Source organism: Hyperoodon ampullatus (genome assembly GCF_949752795.1).
Source record: "Hyperoodon ampullatus genome assembly, chromosome: 1".
In the NCBI taxonomy this organism is placed as follows: Eukaryota; Metazoa; Chordata; class Mammalia; order Artiodactyla; family Ziphiidae; genus Hyperoodon; species Hyperoodon ampullatus.
In genome coordinates this window covers 168,221,229-168,242,490 of record NC_136914.1, presented here as the reverse complement: position 1 = coordinate 168,242,490, position 21,262 = coordinate 168,221,229, and the positions used below count along the sequence as shown (strand labels likewise).

The 21,262-nt window shown below is 42.4% G+C and overlaps 1 protein-coding gene across 1 annotated transcript in view; it reads left to right on the top strand.

The window, feature by feature from the left end:
- The window catches only part of PROM1 (prominin 1), a gene marked incomplete at both ends in the record, with an annotated part of 118,334 nt that overhangs the window by 93,049 nt on the left and 4,023 nt on the right, over positions 1–21,262 (top strand). The window contains 12 exons of the mRNA XM_079711628.1: positions 771–894; positions 2,706–2,809; positions 5,083–5,167; positions 6,717–6,863; positions 7,514–7,585; positions 8,590–8,682; positions 10,582–10,635; positions 11,241–11,321; positions 11,425–11,493; positions 13,990–14,082; positions 17,223–17,341; positions 18,140–18,164. Of these exons, the coding sequence (XP_079567754.1) occupies positions 771–894; positions 2,706–2,809; positions 5,083–5,167; positions 6,717–6,863; positions 7,514–7,585; positions 8,590–8,682; positions 10,582–10,635; positions 11,241–11,321; positions 11,425–11,493; positions 13,990–14,082; positions 17,223–17,341; positions 18,140–18,164 (1,066 nt within the window). The remainder of the gene's footprint in view (positions 1–770; positions 895–2,705; positions 2,810–5,082; positions 5,168–6,716; positions 6,864–7,513; positions 7,586–8,589; positions 8,683–10,581; positions 10,636–11,240; positions 11,322–11,424; positions 11,494–13,989; positions 14,083–17,222; positions 17,342–18,139; positions 18,165–21,262) is intronic.

The following is a 21,262-nucleotide window of genomic DNA, read 5'->3' as shown; positions in this document are numbered from 1 at the left end:
ACAACAACAAAAAACTGAGGACTTAAGCCCAGGAGGCAGCCTCTCAGATCGCTCTGAGGGACTGCTCCATAGAGGTAAGGGAGGAGCCCGGATACAGAGGAGTTTCTGCAACAAAGACCAGGTGGTAGGAACATCAGAAGGTGACTGTTCATTAAAGAAAACCAGACATCCCAAGTTAAGGAATTTAGCAGTTTTCTATGTATGGAAGATGCAAGAGTCAGGGCTCACTGAAATCATTCCTTTGCCCTGCACCTCAGCTATCTGGGGCCAGCATCCTGCGCTTTCTCATCTTGAGTCTCTCAGGGTGCCCTGTTGGAAGGTGGCTGCAGCAGCTGATGATTTGATGGTGGGCATCCTGTTTTTATCCTGAGTTCCCTCAGTGCTCACTGATGGGGCAGATATAATGTGATGCATTGATGGCTGCAACATCCTTTGTTTACTGATATGGCAGGCAACATTTTTTCATTGACACTGCCTTACAACCTCCTCCCTCACTGGAAAGCCCTGGTTCACTCAAATGACTCCAGAGCCCATGTCTGAACCCCCGTGCTGGGCTTGCAAGCAGGCGAGGGACTCAGTCCTAAGTGTTCCCTAAACAAGCGCCTGGTACTTCCTGTCTGCACCCCTCGGTAGGCCGACCCGTTTAACCTGCAGAAAGCTGAAGACTCCAGGTCATTTTATACATTGAATAGGTAGCATGAGTAAGGACTAGTAGGTAATATTGAATAATTCCTTGTAGAATTATTAACTTTATTTCTATTTTTTTCCAGTGGGGTTGGATTCAGTTTCTTGTTTTGTTGGCTATTGATGACCATCGTGGTTCTGACTTTTGTTGTTGGTGGAAATGTGGAAAAACTGGTGTGTGAACCTTACCAAAACAAACTGTTATTCCAGGTAAACATGGTTTTTGTGCCCATTATGAAGAGCTTGAGCCAAAACTTTTATTTTCCCCTTTCTTGTGGGTTTCTTCGAGAGCAAAAAGTTGAGCAGGTGGTTTGTATTCAGTCGGTTGAGGTTCCATCTATTTGTCAGAGCAAAAAAATATGGCAGTACAGTTGACCCTTGAACCACAGGGAGTTAGGGGCACTGACCCTCCACGCACTCAAAATCTGCATACAATTTATATTCAGCCTTCCGTATCCATGGTTCCTCCTTTCTTGGATTCAACCAACCTTGGACCGTGCAGTACTGTAGTATTTACTACCGAAAAAGATCCGCTTATAAGTGGACCCTCGCAGTTTAAACCCATGTTGTTGAAGGGTCAACTGTATTCTTTTTTTTTTTTTTTTTTTTTTTTTTTTTAATGTAAGTGAAATCAGTACCAGGAATTAAGGCTTGCTTGTCAATGTTGATTGTAATATTTGGGGAGAATACAATTCTCCTCAGCAGTAGTTCCCAAATGCAGAACATCAGAGGATAAGTTCCCGGGTTCCTTCTATACCTCAAGAGGTTTCTGACGTTTCACATAACTTCCCAGATGACAGTTGCCCACACAGATGGTTTGAGGGTCGTAAATTTGAAGTGAAAGAGACTGATAAATGACACACCTCATAGCTGAGGGTTGTCCCTGGTGGAAATCTGACGAGGTAGTTGGGAATTGAATTCAAGCTTCACCTTCTCCATCTAAGACCAACTACTTCACACTCTAGGGCACCAGGTACAAGTTTAGCTTCATTAGTTAATGAGGAAGTTTTGATCTACATGTCTGTCTTCTAACTTTGGCTTTCCAGTGTTTTTCTCTAGATTCTGATTTTAAAAATAATTTGTTTTCCTATTTTATTGTATATATTTTTTGACCTCAAATCTGTTATAAAATCAGGTGAATGCTTGCTAAAATAAACCAGTTGTGGTGGTGGTATATTTTTTTTTTTTTTTTTTTTTTTTTTTGTGGTACACGGGCCTCTGTCGTGGCCTTTCCTGTTGCGGAGCACAGGCTCCGGACGCGCGAGCTCAGCGACCGTGGCTCACGGGCCCCGCCTCTCTGTGGCATGTGGGATCTTCCCGGACCGGGGCACGAACCCGTGTCCCCTGCATCGGCAGGTGGACTCTCAACCACTGCGCCACCAGGGAAGCCCTGCTGGTGGTATTTTAATTACTCGGTTGAAGAAAATTAAATCGGGAGCATCAGTTTGTCAAATTATCTCCATTTGGCCTCTTGATAAAAAATAATAATAACACACCAAACCAGACTTCATCATCTTTTGTACTGTGTTAAATTGTTAAAAAGGAATTCTTAAAAAATAGAGGGTATTTTGAAACCATTTACACTCCGTAAGTGTATATACAGTCATGTACCAATTAGCCCACGTTAAATATCATAATGTGAAGTCAAAGATTGTGCCAGATTTAATTCCTTTTGTCTAGAGGGAAGTAGTGAAGATCTGGGTCTACTGCTTCATGGCTTTCTATTAGATATTCTGAATCAAATTATCTATTTTTCTCCCATTTCAAATGTGTTTATTTTACTAAAATGAAATGTTCCCCCCAAAAAGTAGTCTCAATAATTCCTACTGATGCTATCCAGTGGTCGATATCTTTATTCCAATCACACTATTATTTTCTAATTTTAAGTTTAAAATCAATGAGGAAAATCATGATATAAAAATCCCCCAGATACCGTTTATTGAACAGAATATTCATTTTATTATATGCATGTATGTTAGTGTAAAACTGTCTTTAAAAAAAAGTTTTTTAATTTGTTCTAGGTTTTGGACACACCATATTTACTAAATGCGGATTGGAAATACTATCTTTCTGGCATGGTATTTAACAAACCAGATATTCATCTCACTTTTGAACAAGTTTACAGGTATAAATAATTGCATCATGCATTTTTTGCTACTTAGAATGTTGTGTTTTTACAATGAGACTTTTGCTTTCAACATGTCTTTAATTTTAATGGTCAACTTTCCAGTTTTAGAAGTAAGCTGTTCTCTGGTCTTAGCAGTAAGACCAAAAAGATAATCCTTTCCCTGAAAGCCTTCTAGGCCTTAGGATGGTGCTGTCCCAAGCTGCCCTGTCTTCATTACTAGAATTCACTGGTAACAGTGACCCTAAAATGCATTCTTGTTTAAGAATCACCCTGCCCCAAGTGAATGCCATATAACAAGAATTCATTGGATGGGTCTGTTGATGGAAATAGTCAGTAAACATGGGAATTCCCTGGAGGTTGAGTGGTTAGAACTCGGCGCTTTCACTGCCAGGGCCCAGGTTTAATCCCTGGTCAGGGAACTAAGATCCCGAAAGCCATGGTGTGGCAAAAAAAAAAAAAAGAAGAAGAAGAAAATCAATAAACAGTCTATAATAGGAATAGAAAAGAGTTTTATTTGAGCCAAACTGACGACTATAGCCCCAGAGACAGCCTCTCAGATAGCTTTGAGGAATTGTTCCAGAAAACCATGGCTTTCAGAATAGTTTTATGTCTTGTCAGAACAAAAAACATTAAACAAGTCAGGGATACATTCATTAAAGGTTTCAAAAAAAAAAAAAAAACAGATCAGGATATACACAGTGAATCACTATGGCCTTGGCACCTGGGAAGGGAGTCTTATCATCAAAGGAGTACCAACATAGATGTCCCAGGGAGGGAGATATTTAATCTTTATTTTTAACATGGACATTCTTTACTTCTGGTCAATGCACCCTTTTCTTTCATAATTAAAGCTGATGTACAGTGTGTGTTTGACAGGCCACAAACAGCTTGTTTTAGTTAGCATAAAATTTCAGTTAAATCATGTAGAAGCCAGAAGGACTTCCCGAGACCTCAATATGTGAACATTTCTTTCATCAGGTCCAAATCTCAGACATGCTAATTGCAATGCAGCTGGAGATCCAGGCTGTACAATCAGGCTGCCTCGGCTCCAGTCCTGGCTCTACCACCGGGGCCTTTGTGATCTTGGGCAGTTCCACTTCCTGTCCCTTCAATAGGGATGATGATAATAGTAATCTGAGTATCACCAGCTCCCCATCACCTCTAGCGAATGAGACAGCAAACAAACAGCACAGGTGTCAATCTTACTTACACCTCGCCTCCATGGCAGACATTGGTCATCAACTGTGGTCTTCTACTTTGCCCAGAGGGTCACAGGAGCCTTCTGAACAGCGTGTTCTTGGTAGACATTTTCAATTCATTGGAGTTTCTGTGCACAGTTAATCCATCCCTAGGCTCAGAGGAGGAGGCTGATCTCCTTGGCCTGGTCTGCCAGCTCTTTGTGATTCTGGCCCCTGTGGAACTCTCTGGTCTTACCTCCGTTGGTTAGTGTATCAGACTCTCTGTTCCAATGCCAACCTACTTGGGGCTCCCTGGAGAAGAGTATCACACCTCTTGGGGATGTGGGAAAGTTGCTTCTCCCAGGCATCCCTCGGGACTGGAGGGCCTTGGCTGCTGCACAAGGAAGAGGCGCACCAGGAAGTGGCCATCTGGGTGGCAAGGATATGCATCAGATGAGGCCACCCCGCTTAGCTCAGCCGAGGAAGCGTTTGTCACATCTTAAAGAAGCATGGAGAAGTGAGGCCAAGTTAGGTTTATAGCCGAAGTGGACCGACCGTTTGGATGTTTGTTGCCCCCTCCCTGTCTCCATCCTACCCTTAGTCCAACCTTAAGTTTAGTAGGTGAAGCTCAACCTGGAAATATGGAGGGAGATGGTCTGGCAGGGGCTTGATAGAGTTTTAATCTTTTATGAAATCTTTTAATGATAGTGCTTTGTAACTTACCTCTTTCTGACATCTGTTGTTTTTTTAGATTAGAGTTTATTTCTTCCCAATTTGTAAACTTGTTATTACTCAGAGCACTGGAAAGAACACAAAGGACACAGATAGAAGGACGTAGTATTTACCAGTCCTAGTGCATCTGTTGCAAACATGGGACATTTAGTAAAACAGGGAACGAAGTCAGGAATGGCGGGCACCCAGGGGGTTCGTGCAGCCACTGGTGATGGCCTTCTGTGTCGACACCCAGATGCCATGTCTATGGTCACAGATTAAACAAAGATGAACAGTTCACCTTTCTCTCCATCCTTAGCAGTGGACAGAGGTAGCCACAACTGCCTTTCTGGATCCTGATTTCTCTGTTTATTCCCTCAGTGATTGCAAAGAAAATAAAGGCATTTACGCCACACTTAAGCTAGAGAACACCTACAATATCAGTGAACATCTCAGCATTAAAGAGGTGAGTAATTAGAACCAATCAGAAAATTGACATTTCTTTACTAAATTCAGTTGTCTTTTTTTTTTTTGATGAAAGTCACATAAGATAAAAATTAACCATTTGAAAGTGGCTTTAGTACATTTGCAAGGCTATGCAACTCTCACCTCTACCTAATTCCAAAGCATTTGCATCACCCCCGACCAGTTGACTTTCTTGAGGCATGAGTTTCTCTAGCAGATGATGGAAGATCCTCTCCAGGGGCCTCCCTGAAGACACTTCACAGGGAAAGAGTTTATCCTTTGAGTGTCCCTGTTCCTGGAGGCACAAACCCCACTTGTTTCCCAGGGATACTGACTCTCCCAGACCAGCCATCCTTTTCTGTCACATCCCTGCGTGGGGACAAGAACCGCAGCCCACAGAGTCCTCACTCCTTATGAATGATGACTGTGGCCCCAGGGCTCCCAGGAAGGCCTTTAACAGGAGACAGAGTGACAACAAGCATGGAAGGGAGAGAGGGAATGAATGACCTCTCCTCCTCCTTTGCCCAGACCGGCACCCAAGTCTTGAGTGTTCAGACTCCAAGGAGACATCCCTGTAGAGCACACTGGCTGGAGGAAGGGGCAAGGGTGCTTCAGCAGCCCAGGCCCAGGGCACCCTTAGCCTAGGCTGTGCCCACTCCCTCACACCTGGAGGCCTTCTGGCCTTCTCAGCTGTGCAGGAGAGAATCTAAGGAACCTTGTTTCTTCTGGGCTTCCGATATAGAAGGAATTACCGAGGGAAATCAAGGGGAGAAGTTGTTCCCCAAACCCCATGGCTTACCCACTGAGGCATCACAGAAGGCTTCCAGGGTTGCCATGAGGCCACAACAGCCTGATGATTTTCAGATGTGAAGAGGTTTATTTGAAAGCTGTATACACATTTCGGCTTCTCTTCCCTAAATATAGCTTGCATGTATTTATAAATCAAATATAATTTTGCAAGCAAGCCCTAATCGATGCCCTCTACTCATTTACTCATTATGCCATGTGCCATTTTCTTTGTGCACCATGATGAGTACGGTGGGAGAAGCCCCAAGTCATGAACCACGTTCCCGTTGATCTCAAGTCTATTACCCAAGTCCAGTGCATGGTGCCTCTTTCCCCTGAAAAGCAGCCTGCCCAGCCCCTTTCAGCATCTCTGTTTGTCAAGACTTGCTCAGAAGTCACCTCCTCTCTGTTGCCCTCCCCAGCCTCCTGCCTTGAAAGGCTCTGTCCCTGGTGTCCCAATGCATTTCATGTGCCTTTATCACGACACTGCCTCTTCCCTTTGAGATCTTTGAGGGTAGAGATGCAATATGATTTGGTTTTGCATTCCACCTCCTCACATAGTGCTTGGCATAGGGCGTAGTGAAGAAGGCAGGGAGGCGGGGAAGGAATGGGAGGGGAGAGAAGAGAACCGGGGAAGAAGCGCCAGTCAGGTACATGTGTATTTGTTTTGGCCTGTGTAATTTTATTGCTCTTTTAAAGCATTAAGTAGGTGATGTTTTTGGAGAAGAGTGGATTTATTTATATCTTTCCTTTTTATTATGCAGCATACCGGAAACATAAATAATAATTTTGAAAATATGAATATAAGAATTGACAATATAGTTCTGCTGGATGAGGCAGGAAGAAAAAACCTTAAGGATTTCAGTTCTTCGGGAATAGACAAAATAGACTACGGTGCCTTCATGGTTGCGGTATGACCCATATGTTCGCACTTGATCTTTTGGGGAAAAGTTAGGGCATCGTGTGTGTGTGTATAATATTTTTTGTTTGTTAGTTTTTTGTTTTTATTTTTGTTTTTTTATTGAGATGAGATTCACTCAACCTGAAATTAACTCTTTTACCAACTGAGCAATTCACTAGAATTTAGTATAATCACAATGTTACGTAACTATCATCTCTATCTAGTTCCAAAGCACCTTCATCACCCCAAAAGAAAGCCCCGATCCCATTAAGCAACTGCTCCTCATTTCCCACTCCCAGCCCCTGGCAACCATCACTCTGTGTTCAGTTTCTATGAATTTACCTATTTTGGATATTTCATATGAATGGAATCATACAGTATGTGACCTTTTGTGTCTGATAACCTTAACTGGTCTGTTTCATGTATCCCAAGTTTTTTGAGATTCATGTACATTACAGCATGTATCAGTATTTTATTTCTCTTTATGGTTGAATACAAATAATACTGTATGTATAAATAAGAATGCAGATGTGTCTAGCCTTAGAGTGTCTAGCCTTACTTTATGGTTATGGACTCATGTTCACTCTGTTGCTTATTAAAATGCTGTTAAGGTTCAAAAATCCCATATCCATAACACAGCTTTTTACACCTCTTTTGTAGACTGGGAAAAATCCCACAAAAGTGAATCTTTTATCATTTGCAAATGATCTAGAAGCAAAAACCAACCCTTTGGTGAGTTCAAACGGTCTGGTTCAAGGCTGTCATTGTTGTAGATGTGAAATGTCAGTACCGTTCTTAGAGAAGCTATGGAAGAGGTTCCTTGTACCACAAGTAACCCTTGTTTAAACATGCCGCTCTGTGCATGTTGAAAATTCCCATCAGCAACCATTGCCACATGGTGCCACAGTCCGTGAGTGTGTAAAGGTTCCCAGGGCAGCTTCGGGGTGCAGGCTCTTCCCAGCCTCTGTTCGTGGTGCTGCTGCCCTCACTGCTTTAGCACCGGACCTGCTTTCACTCCGTCCATCCCTCCACTGCCAAACACCTGTGCACACATTTTCTTGCAGTGCAGGGAATGGTAACTGAGGACATGGGAGGGATCCTGTTTGGTGCTTTGCATCGCCAATAATGAGCGGATAAGGGAGGGCAAAGACACCATCCAAGCCCCATAAGCTTCCCCATTACCAGCTTCTCTGCTGGTTGGTGACTAATGGCTGTAACTGGTCCCTTTCACAAAGCAGCAGACCTGGACTCTGGGGGGAAGACCAGGATTTAAATCCTGAGTCAGCCTCTTCCTAACTGTGGGAACTTAGGCACAATATTTCACCCCTATGTGCCTCAGTTTCCTCATCTGTTAAATGGAGGCAGTAGTAATGCTTGTTAGACGTTACTATACTAAAAACGATTTAAGTGTGAGTTAAATAAAATTTCTCAGTTGCTTGAGCCTTGGTTTTCTCATCTGTAAAATGGAGCTATAGCTACTGTAAAGCAGATTTACAGTGGCTTTATTATGGTGAAGTGAGAGAGAGAGAGAGAAAGCAGCCTCAGGCACTCAGAAAGAACTGATGCGGGTGGATTATTGCTGAGAGTTCATGGTTCCATGGTTTGAAGGAGGGTGTCTTGGCACCGTCCCTCCAAGTTCGTCATCATATAAGAAGGGCTGCATACTTCTGTCCTGATTAGAGAGAGTGCTCCAGAGTCTGGAAACAGCTACTAATATTTATTTATTCTCTTTGTAGCCCCCAGGAAATTTGAAACAGACCCTGAAAAATAATGCAGGAATCTTAAGAAATATTCATCGTGACGAAATCATTCCTTTGCAAAAATTAATGGTAACAATCAACAACCTTTGATATTTCGCTGTGACCTGGGCAAACTCTGTTTCACCTAGCCTAATGATATATTCATATGTCGCGTGTAGGTCAAATTTGGTTGACCTCAGGCTAAGAAATTGAGCTATTTTTAAAATAAATGATAGTAGCTGAGCTTTGAAGAGGACACATTTTCAATTTTCACCACAGATTTTCTGCCTTTTTGTTACCTTTTTCCATTTGAGTGTGAACAGTTATTTTAAATCTGTGGTTGCCTCCTATGTTTCTCTCTCACTTCCATGGCCGTAAATAGGCTCCCCTAAGCCATGCAGCAGCTGAAGTGCTGGACTCACTCTTACTTAGTTTATTATGATCAGACTCTCTGTCTTCATACCCTGCCATGAAATATGTGAGGCAAGGCGATGTCCTTTCTTTCCACATTCATTTAGCTCTACTCCCTGTTCTGATGTTCTTTGCCCCTCTCTTCCATCCAGCTTTCTCACTTTTCCTGTCTTTTCTTTCCTCTCTGCCTTCTGGCTTCTTTCCTAAATGCCAGAAAGGCAGTTTGTAACAGAGAAAGAACATGGGCTCTGGAGTCAGGTCGACCTGATTTCAAATCTTGCTTCTGCCTCTCTGAAGTCTTGTGGCTTTCAGTTTTCTCATCTAAAAATGGTGGGAAGGGTCCTTGCCTCACTCTTACCTGGCTCTTGGACATGAAGGATCTGACCTCCCAGAGGGACTCTGCAAAAAGGAGCCATTATTACTATGCTTGCATGTGGGAGGGTCATGTTTGCAGTCGTCAAGGGGAAGACTGCATGGGAACCAGGTTACAGAATCAGCCTGCTCAGGTTTGAAGAAGCTTATTCGTCCGTTTGACTCCACCTGCAGAATCTTCTAGAACTAGTGTGTACCATCTCTCTCTTCATTTTTCCTCCTGCCTTTCTAATTCAGTGGAGTATTCACAAAGTCCTCCTCTACAATTTTCTTAATTTGTGTGCTGCGCTCATCACAGTTCTCTCTCTGCTATACTTTATGCCTAGCACAAATATGTTAACATTTTAAGCTGGTGTTGACATTTTCCTTAAATCCTTTCCTTCAAGTAGACACAGGACTCCTTGGCCTTTTCAGAGTTGGGGCAACCTACAATTAGGCAAGTTGTTCTGTGGATGTGACCTACAATCTAAACCAGGGCTTAGCAAACTGGGGCCCTGAAAACTGCAGCCCGTGGGCCCCCTCCGGCCTGCTGTCTGTATTTATTTATTTACTTACTTATTTGTTTATTTATTTATTTTGGCCGCGGCGTGCGGGATCTTAGTTCCCTGATCAGGGATCGAACCTGGGTCCCCAGTAGTGGAAGCTCAGAGTCCTAACCACTGGACCACGAGGAGTTCCTCTGCTGCCTGTTTTTACAAATAAAGTTTGACTGGAACACAGCCAGGCCCACCTAGTTTACAGATGATCTGTGGCTGCTTTTGGCTACAAGGGCAAAGTTGAGAGATTAGGACAGGGTATGGTCCACAAAGTCTACAGTATTTACTATCTGGTCCTTAACCGATAAAGTTTGCCAATTCCTCATCTAAACCATGCAAATCAAGCCACTCTTGTTGAACAGGTTTTACTGTAAACAATGCCTGCCACTTTGAGCAAACCTGGTTCAAAAGCGTTTTGTGGCTACCTTACACATGGTGTGCTGCCCTTTGAAGCTCTAGAATATGTATCCCAATTTTCTTCTTCAGGTTTTCTTATACCCAAGTAGGTGAGGTGCATATTGTTCCTCGTGTCTGTTGTTTTTTCTCAAATGAAACTATTACAGACTAAAGTCGGATTTGATGGCTGACTTATGGGTGGGGGGATACAAAGCATGTGATCTTGCAGCTTCACGTTATAGGTCAGGAAATATGATCTGTGTTTATTCACCAGAGTGCTGTGCACCAAAAATTGAAGGAGTTTCAACAGAAAAGCAGTGGATTCGGGGTAAGGATTTGTTTTCTTTCTCTGTCTTGGGGTCTTGTTACAAAAGCACACACAGACTTTCAGAGATGTTGGGTTTTGCAGGTACTTTAAGTAAAATCAAGTCTCAGTTATCCACCCATTTTAAACACCAGATTGGGTTTTCCCACCCTCTCCTTTCTACAAGGACTTCTGTAAATGAAGACCGCATCCTGGCATGTTATGTACACAGGAGAAAGCTCTTTTTGGATGTGTAGGATGCAAGTGTAGGTGGTACATCGGTCACTTTTACAGAGATAATTCTGCTTGACAAACAGCCTCCAAACCTCAGTGCCTTCCACACACAAACTTTCACTCTCACTAGAAAACCAGTACAGTGCCACCCTATCTGTGTTCCATTGGCCAAAGCAAGTCACAGAGCCAAGCTCACCATCATGGGGTGGGGATGTATACCCATCTCCTGGGAAGCCAAGCCAGGGAAGGTGTCACTAATCATGAACAGCTAGTAGAGTCTTAACTAGCAAGTCATTGGGGTGTGGGGCTGAGTTAACAGTACTCGCATCAATATACAAACTGTCTGATGAAATTCTTTTATCACTTGATACCGTGTCGACCGTTGTGTTTTCCAGGTGAAAGTGACCAATATCATTCTCTTTTTGGATTCTGCTCAGGACTTCATCACAAACCAAATCTCCACAATTATTGCTGAAGTAAGTTGTTATGCCAATAAGTGGGTATGTGACCATAACTGCATGATTACAGAGGATGGTAGAGTCATTTTAATGGCTTTATTACTCTTTGATGTCTTTCCAGGAAAGTAAGAAGTATGGGAATACGATAATGAGCTACTTTGAACATTATCTGCAGTGGGTCAAGCTCTCTGTAAGTGGTTTATCGTTGATGAACATAAGGGAGCTGTGTCTTGGGATAGTCATTTTCTAGGATAAAATCAGGAGGAAATCAAATTAAATTCACAGAAATTAGACAGAAGGTAAGTAAAAGGACCTTGAATGTAGGAGCCACAAGTGGAGGCACCATAAGACTCAGCACAAGTGTGTCCATGCTGGGCAGCTTCCCGGGCCTGCCCACCACGGACAGCATGCCCCTTGCATTCTCCCCAGGTTCCCTTTGCTCATTGCTGTAGGGATTCTGGTCTCCTCGACTGTGTCTCCCCTGGCAAACTGTGAGCTCCTTACGTTAGAGTCCATTTGTAGCTGTGGTTTGTACACGCCCTGGGCAGCACTGAACCTGCTATGTCATTGGTGTATTTGTCGATTAGGGGGCTTAAACAACAGGAGCTTATTTTCTCAGAGTTCTGGAGGCTGGAAGTCCAAGATCAATGTGTCGGCAGGTTGGTTTCTTCTGAGGCCTGTTTCCTTGACTTGTCGGTGGCCGTCTTCCCCTTGTGTCCCCACGTGGTCTTCCTTCTGTGTCTGTGTCCAAATTTCTTTTATAAAGACACCAGTCCTATTGGATTAGAGTCATCTTAGTGACCTAATTTTACCTGAATTCCCTCTTTGAAGACCCTATCTCCATATACAGTCACATTCTGAGGTACGGGAGGTTAGGATTTTGACATGGGAACCTTTGGGGGACAAAATTCGGTCCATAAAGTTAAGTCTCCATGAATAAATCAGTAGAGAGAAGTGGAGGAGCAGAGTGAAGTTTCCAGTGGTGCACGCAACCAATGGAGAATTAGAGTATCTTTTCTCCACACCCTCTCCAGCATTTATTATATGTAGACTTTTTGATGATGATCATTCTGACTGGTGTGAAGTAATGCAATATTGTAGTTTTGATTTGCATTTCTCTAATAATGAGCGAGGTTGAGCATCTTTTCATGTGCCTGTTGGCCATCTGTATGTCTTCTTTGGAGAAATGTCTATTTAGGTCTTCTGTCTTTTTGGATTGGGTTGTTTGTTTTTTTTGTTATTGAGCTGTATAAGCTGTTTGTATATTTTAGAAATTAAGCTCTTGTTGGTCACATCATTTGCAAATATTTTCTCCCATTCCGTAGGTTGTCTTTTTGTTGTACTTATGGTTTCCTTTGCTGTGCAAAAACTTTTAAGTTTAATTAGGTCTCATTGGTTTATTATTGCTTTTGTTTCCATTACTCTAAGGAGAAGGGTCCAAAAACTATTGCTGCAATTTACGTCAAAGAGTGTTCTGCCTATGGTTTCCTCTAGGAGTTTTATAGTATCCAGTCTTACATTTAGGTCTTTAACCCCTTTTGAGTTTATTTTTGTATATGGTCTTAGAGAATGTTCTAATTTCATTCTTTTACATGTAGCTGTCCAGTTTTCCCAGCACCACTAATTGAAGAGACTGTCTTTTCTCCATTGTATATTCTTGTCTCCTTTGTCATAGATTAATTGACCATTAGTGTGTAGGTTTATTTCTGGGCTTTCTATCCTGATCCATTGATCCACGTGTACCCTTAACCCACTTTTTATAAAACTAACAGTGAAAAAGCCTATAAAGAGAGTGTATACGGTTGTTTGAGCTTAGAGAAACATAATGTTATTAACATGGGTTGCCTTGTAAGGTAGAGGTGGAAGAAAAGGGGGAGGTGAGCCAACCAATAAAGGAAAAGAAATAAGATACACTCCCCACCCCAGGAGCTAGCATCTAGCTTATTGTACTTACTCCAGAGTTTTTTGAATGAATGAATATAGTTTTCTTAAGCTAATGGGATTGGAGCATCTGTCTGTGATTCATTAAACTTGTTTAGTCTTACCTCAGTAATGAGTACTTTGCTTTCTGTCTTCTAAAACGAGGTCAGCAGATCCTGTCATTTTTGTAAATAAAGTTTTATTGGCACACAGCCACACCCATTTGTTCATATATTGTCTGTGGCTGTTTTCACCCCACCATGGCAGAGTGGAGCAGTTGCGACAGATACATCTCAGCTGAGCCTGCAAGGTCTAAAATATTTACTCTCTGGCCCTTTATAGAAAAAGTCTGCCAACCCCTGTTCTAAAATGTAGACTTATTCATTACCTAACTTTCCACTTTCTTCCCACATCCTTTGTCAGACTACAAAGGGGGCGGGTAAAAAACTCAGACTGAGGCACTGTGCTGACCACAGATACTCTTTAAGTCTCTGCAGAGTCCAGCAAGATGCGTCTTACTTTCCCAAATAACAAACCAGGGAACTAAAACCCGAGGCTCAGAGAGAATCGGGGTCTTCCTTTCAAGTACGTACTTTTTTATGTTGTAGAACTCATCCATAGAAATCAGCCCTCAGCTCCATATTCAGAGGGCCTAAGAATTCTTTTTGTGAACAGGCCAGAAGTGAATAGGGTGTTTAATTTTATTCTTGTGGAATTTTGTGGGTGTGGCTCTATCTAAGTTTGCCTGTTTTTCTTACCCCCATAGATCACTGAGCAAATGGCAGCCTGCAAACCAGTGGCCACCGCTCTAGATTCGGCTATTGATGTCTTTCTGTGCAGCTACATTATTGACCCCCTGGTAAGAATTTCATCTTTCAAAAGAAGAAAACACAATAAACTCATTATCTTTGATTTTTTTTTTCAGATGGTAGTTCACACTATAATATAAAATAGGTTTCTGCTTGGGTCTATTACAGTTGTAGAATCCAAGACCTAAGATCTAAAATGTAGATGAATGTGTTCTGACACTAATAAGCTAGAAAAGTCAAAGTCCTCGCTGCATATCTTCATTCCTTACTTGAATTTTATTTACAGAAGTCAAGAGACCCTCATGGAGAAAACTGTTTGTCTGAAATAATTAGAAAGGAACATCACTGGTGTGCAGATTGCCAATATTCCAAAGGACTCTTAGTGCAGCTATATATGTAACCCTAAAGCTATAGCAAACTTAGTTTAATTTTTGGGTTAATAGCCCTTTAAGATGTTACCACTGGGCTGGTAAGTTCCAGTTAATCAAGTTTATTCCTCAGGTCTGTTCACTCCTCAATACACACTGACTCTCTCCATGAGTCAATCCTCTCATTCCCTTCACTTAAAGCACCTCAGTGGCTTACTGTTAATATCACGGGAAGGATCAGGATCCTTAATGTTACGCTCTAGGCCCTGCATGATTGGGTACCTGCCCATTGGCACATTTTGTACTATTTGATCACTTTTCTCACTGTGCTTCAGTGTTTTCTTTCATTTCTTTATATACTCCAATAAAGATGTTAAAAAAAAAATCTAGATTTCCCCACCCCAGGGCCTTTGCATATGCCAGTTCTGCTGCCTAGAAATTAGACACAAGCTCCTTCTCCCTCTCTCTCTCTCTCATTTTTCCCCTCTACACCCATACCCCACCTAGCTGACTCCTCTAGGTCTTATAATATAATGGTTGAGAACACAGACTCTGAATTCAAATTCCACTTCTATATTTTCTGAACTCCATGACGTGGAAAAATTATTTATCTTTTCTGAGCTTCTTCACCTTAATAGGGTTGTTTTGATGGTTCAAAGAGAGACTACATGGAAAGCCCTTAACACCTTTCCTGGTACATTAACACACTCCACAAATGTTCGCTGTTATTAGCTGTTGTTCCGTTTTCAGGTCTTAGCTCAAACATGTCTTTTTTTCTGGGAAGGTTTTCCTGATCTTCCCAACTACATTTGGCTCCCTTTTGTACACTCCCATGGAACTTTCTGCTTTTCCTGTAGAGATGTTTTTGCTGTTTGTATTGTACATTGGTGTGGCTCTTTGGTAAGACCTGTCCGCCGCAACACACACTAGACTCTGAACTCCGTGAGCACGAGCTGTGTGTTCACTGCTGTGACCCTGTCATCTGGAGTGTTGTCTGGCACAGGCTGTAAGGATGATCAGATAGCTGCCTGCCACAGTACATTCAGATTGCTCTATCCGTCCATCTCTCTGTTCCATTATCACTTTTCTCTCTGGGAGGGACTTTTGTACCTGGATGGAAATGACCCTGCCACTTTCCCAGCCATGCAGATCCCCCGCCTTGGCCTCCTGGCTGCTTCCCTCCCCTCCTGACTTTGTACCCTTTTGTCTGCTGCTTGGAGGCCCTGCTGAGGGCTTTGATTAAAGCCCTCATTAGGGGAGCCCTAAATTAGTTAGGCTGGTTCATTCTGAACTGCTCTCCTTGTGCCCAGTCTCCACTGCCTGCCCGCAACCAGTCAGATCACCCAACTAGCAGGTGCATCTCCAAAACAATCGGAGACCACTGGAGGGGAGGCCTGGAGGATGCTCAGGAAGACTGTAGTCTAGAGCTTTGGAGCAGGTGGTTTAAAGAGTAAGGAAGAGTTCTGGCCTTTGGCTCAGCCAGGAAAATAGACTCCTGGCTGGCAAACATGTTTCTTTTATATCTTGATTGTACCCAGAAGGATTGAGGCAGCTTCCAGTAAAAGGAATGCTTGTCATAAAGCTCTAAGCCTCTCAAAACAAGGTTGAAAGTGTAGAAATCTACCAATAAAAGAATATGTGGGAAAGGAAAACAAACTTACTGAAAATTCTGGGCCAAGTGATGCCACTCTGTCCAACGCTGAACTCAACCAGGAACAAAGCAGAAGCGCAGTGGCCGAGACATGAGGGTCTGGGCAGTTGTTTTTATGTCCGAGCTGCCTTTTACCTCCCAGTGGGCTGGGGAGGGCTGCTGTAGTGTTACAGGGTTATCCTAAGGCAGGGGCCGCAGACTTGAGCCTCTACTAGGATCTGGAAGGTTGTAGATTTACAAAACAGGCCAAGACCAGACGCTGGCTAGTGTCTGGTACCCAGAGAGCCATACTGGTTTTGCACAGCCATCTCTGTTCTGATTGGTGGGTCAGGTTAAATAATGTTGGGTATCACCCCTGTAAGAGCTAGTGGTATGGCCTGCAACAGACTGAGGACAGATGCCCCTCTTGAAGGAAGAACCATCACTTAGCTCCAGCTGATGTTGCCTTGTGGGAATGAGGGCTCAGCATTACGAGTTCTGACTTGAGACTTTTCGAGAAAAGACGTAAAGCCAGGTTTCTGTGTGACATCTGACTTAGGAATATAGGCAGATGTCTTTTAAAAAATACTTTAACATTGCTTTTTAGGCAGAACAGGATTGAATTCAGCCCATGACTGTCCTTAAAGATTGGTTAAATTCATCATGGAACGTTTGTTGGGGACATCGTTATGTACCAAGCATTGCATCTGTTTTCTTCACACAATAGTGTTATAGGATGAGGATGCTGCCAATCCCACTGTTCAGAGGCAGAGCAAAGCCAGGAAGTTTAGTGAACCACCCTCACATCAAAACAACTCAGAGAAGGATCTGAGCTCAGGCCTGCAGGCTGTCCATGCTCTTACGGCTGGCCTCAAAGGCGGGGGCCATCTAGTGGGATGGTTAGCTGTTGTTTGGGGTGTCCTAGATGCTAAACCTTGCTTCAGCACTTGCTGCCTCTGTTCCTCATTTGTAAAATAAATATGACAATAGGATCTATTCAATGTTTTCAGAAAGATGGAATGAATTATAATAATAGGTAGCACTTCACACAGTGGCCGGCTCATCTTAAGTTCACAAAATTAGAATCCATTAAAAAAACTGCAAAATAAAGTTATTTTCCCCAAGCCAGTGTTGTTTTCCATTTCCCATCTTCAAGAATCTAATCCTCATGATTTTCCTTTTTCCCCCGCAGAATTTGTTTTGGTTTGGTATAGGAAAAGCTACCGCACTTTTACTTCCGGCTGTCATTTTTGCTGTAAAGCTGGCTAAGTACTACCGTCGAATGGATTCTGAAGATGTATATGAAGATGAGTAAGTAGACAAGAGGCTGGGGAATCATTTTCGAAGTGGCGCTACCTTCCAAGCACTTGCTAAAGAATGGCTCTGATGCGATTAAACTTGATTTTTTTTTAATGATTACAACTATATGACATTCTTTTTTTTAATTTATTTTTTTATACAGCAGGTTCTTATTAGTTATCCATTTTATACATATTAGTGTAATAGGTCATCCATATTCAGATGAAATTTTTGTACTGGTTTTCTTGTGCTTATTTTAACTTTTTTTCCCCTTGTTTAATCATCTCAGCTTCCTTAACCAGCTTTCTTATTTCTTGTTTGCAGTTCCTCTGTCTCAGGGACTTGGCACTTTACCTTATAACTGTTTATACTAGTTTTCATTTTGGCTCCATGGTCCACCCTTCACTCTGTGCCTGGTGAACTTGTATTCAAAATGTGTTCATTTTGGGCTTCCCTGGTGGCGCAGTGGTTGAGAGTCCGCCTGCTGATGCAGGGGACGCGGGTTTGTGCCCCCGTCTGGGAGGATCCCACACGTCGCGGAGCGGCTGGGCCCATGAGCTATGGCCGCTGAGCCTGCGCATCTGGAGCCTGTGCTCCGCAATGGGAGAGGACACAACAGGGAGAGGCCCACGTACCCGCCCCCCAAAAAAATGTGTTCGTTTTGACTTCATTTACCTCCTTCTTAATATGTGTTTCTCCTGAATTTGCTTTTTCAGCATCTGTATTAGAGTAAAAAGGTGGGGGGATGCAGCTGTTGAGCTGTAATTGTAATTGAAAAATCATTTTATCTCCCTTTTTTGTGTTTTATAGTGTTGAAACTATACCCATGAAAAAAGTAAGCCTTTTCTTTTTTAAGCCATATTTCTAAGGTGGGACTGGGGAGGGCTTTATTATTAGGTGACAAACTTTTAAAACTAAAATAATAACATTAAATTACATAACAACAACAAATATGACTGGATAAAAATAAATGCTGATGCCTCTTAAAATGAGAGCTGGCACATGGAGAATACCGAAGAAATCCTTGTTGAATGAATGAAAATTGTCTATGTTAAATTTATTAATATATAAAATGTTTGTTTGGATCTTTGGTTTTTTAAAGGGAAGAAAATGTAAATATACTTTTTTACTTTCTTTATAGATTTAACGAATTGTTATATACTTTTTACGACCATTACATTGTCTTTGTAATCCATGATGTAAATGCTTCATCTTAGAAATAACATGGTGTTTTTGGTGCATTTATTTTTGTTACAGTATGGAAAATGCTAATATTGGTTCTCGTAGACATCAAGCCTCCAGTATGGAAAATGCCAATATTGGTTCTCGTAGACATTGACGCACCCAGACAAATTGAACAAAGTTTTTAAACAGCTCCAACTGCATCAGTTCATGACCTGCAGCATCTCCAAATATTGGGAAAGAAACCTTCCGTTCAGGAGCTTACAGAGTTCAGTGAGGTCACATGGAGTATGCACTGACCGGCCTAAGAGTGGAAAGCGCGCACGCCTATTTTTTAGAAGTTTTGCTTTAATCTTCTGAGCCTTCTATGAAAATTTAAATATGTAAAACATTCATGATTTCCCAGTTTAGCCTTTGGAGCAAGACAGGAATTTGGGCACATTTCATCCAATGGGAACTTCGACTCCTAGTTAGAGAAAGTCCAGAAAATAGCAGATTTGTGTGTGAACAATAAAAGAATGATTTCAGAATTATGACTCTAATCTTCTTATTGAAAAATAGATCTAAACTACAGATGTCAGTGAAGTCTCTGTATTATTTTCTTAGAGCGGCTGTAACACATCACACAAACTGAGTGGCTTAAAGCAACGTGTTCTCGAACTTTTATGGAGGCTGGACGTCTGAAATCAACACGTCAGCAGAGTTGGTTCCTCCCAGAGAGCCTGAGGGAGAGTCTGTTCCGGGCCTTTCTCTGAGATTCCAATGATTGCTGCCAATCCTTGGCCTTCCTTGGCTTGTAGATGTATCACTCCAGTCTCTGCCTCTGTCTTCATATGGAGCTTCTCTTTGTGTGTGTGTCCCAATTCCCCTTATCTCCTAAGGAGACCAGTCACTGGGTCAGGGCCCATCCTAAGCAAGAATGACCTCACCTTCATTTCATTGTATCTGCAAACAACCTATTTTCAAACATTCACAGGTTCTAGGTGAACATAAATTTTGTGGCGGGGTGGGCGGGGCGGAGATTATTCCCCCCCCTGACACACACAGTCACCCAATAACAATAGCAAATAGCCAAAGAGATAGAGAAGTGGACATGAAAGAAAGTGACACTGTACACACAGAAATTAAGGTAAATTACCAAAATCAGAAATGGCAGAAAATTAAAAAATGTTAGTAGACATACACAAAATAGTGACTCATTCCCCTCTTAATTTTAACCTTTAAGATTTGTCTGTATCTAAGAGCACATTAATAACCCACTGCATGTGTCAATCAATTGTCTCTGCATCTAACCCAGTGATGCCAGCCCCTGCTACACAATGGATTCACCTGAGGGGGGATCTTTTTAAAAATACTGATGTTTGGGTCCCATCCCAAGAGATTCTTATGTAGTTGGTTAGGGATGTGGGTTGAGCATGTGGATTTAAAAATTTTCCCAGGTGATTCTGATGTACAGCCAGGGTTGAGAAACACAGCCTCTGGTTAATTAAATTAGAATTTCTGAGTTGTATCCCAGGTAATTCTCATGTGTAATCTGGGTTGAGAATTACTGATACAGCTTCTACACGCATTTCTTCTGATTTATATATATATTCATTGATCACCTACTATGTCCCAAGCACTGTGCAAGACACTGGATGGGGGAGAGGTGAGCTAACAGACTAGATCCAGCCTCCTAGGAGCTCAGTGTCAGTGGTGGAAACCAAGACGACCCATTTGATGAGTATATGAGAGACACAGAAGGCTGTGGGGTGGTGGAAATCAGGGGAGGTTCCTGCAGTTGAATTTCTGAAAAATATGTGCACGAAAAACCTATGACACATTTAACAAATCTGTTTCTTATGAAGGTTCTGTGCCTTTCACTTCTCCCCTCCTGTAATCCTCACTGCATCCCTATGAGGTCAGCAGTTTTAGTTCTAATTATAAACGAAGTAGCCTGAAGCTTACAGAAGTGAGTTGTCCAATATCACCCAGCTCATAAGTGTTTGGGTCAGAAGATGATCCAGGTCCCCCAGATTCCATAGCTCCTGGCTCTCTTGTTGAATCTATTCCGTTAGCACTAACCTTAGTGCTCTGTTGCCTCTGCTTAGTCATGCTGGCTTTGCATCTTTTGTAAAAGAATGTTGCCTACAGCCTGAAATATACAGGATAACCCATTCTCAAGGCTCTGACCTTTAGAGGTGTAACACTTTGCCATTCATATAGAGATAAACAGAGAATGATATCTGTCCTGTTGTGAGGTTTATAGGAACATTGTGACCAGACCTGTAAGAACAAAGGATTCCAGCACCAAAAAGTTTGCAACAATCAGTGCACCCCTTCCCCTTTTAGTATAAAACAAGCCTGAATTCTAACTCGGGTAAAATGGTTCTCTGAGACACTAGTCCACCATCTTCTGGGTCTGCTGCTTTCCGAATAAAGTCGCTTTTCCTTGCCTCAACAACTCGTCTCTCGATTTATTGGCCTGTCCTACAGCAAGCAGTACGAGCTTGGACTCAGTAACAACGTCACAAGCTAGGGTGGGTTTTAGCACAGACTGCTTACTGACAACCTTTCAAACTAAAACCACCAGAGAGCTGTCTGGTGTTCTCTAATGATGAAATGCAGTATCAATCAGTGCTACTCAAAGTGTGGCCTGAGGACCAGAAGGATCACCTGGGGAGCTCAAAAAAGGATAATTCTGACTCCACCCCAGATACCCTGGATCACAGTATCTGAGGGTGAGGCCCAGGAATGTGTATTTTAACAAGC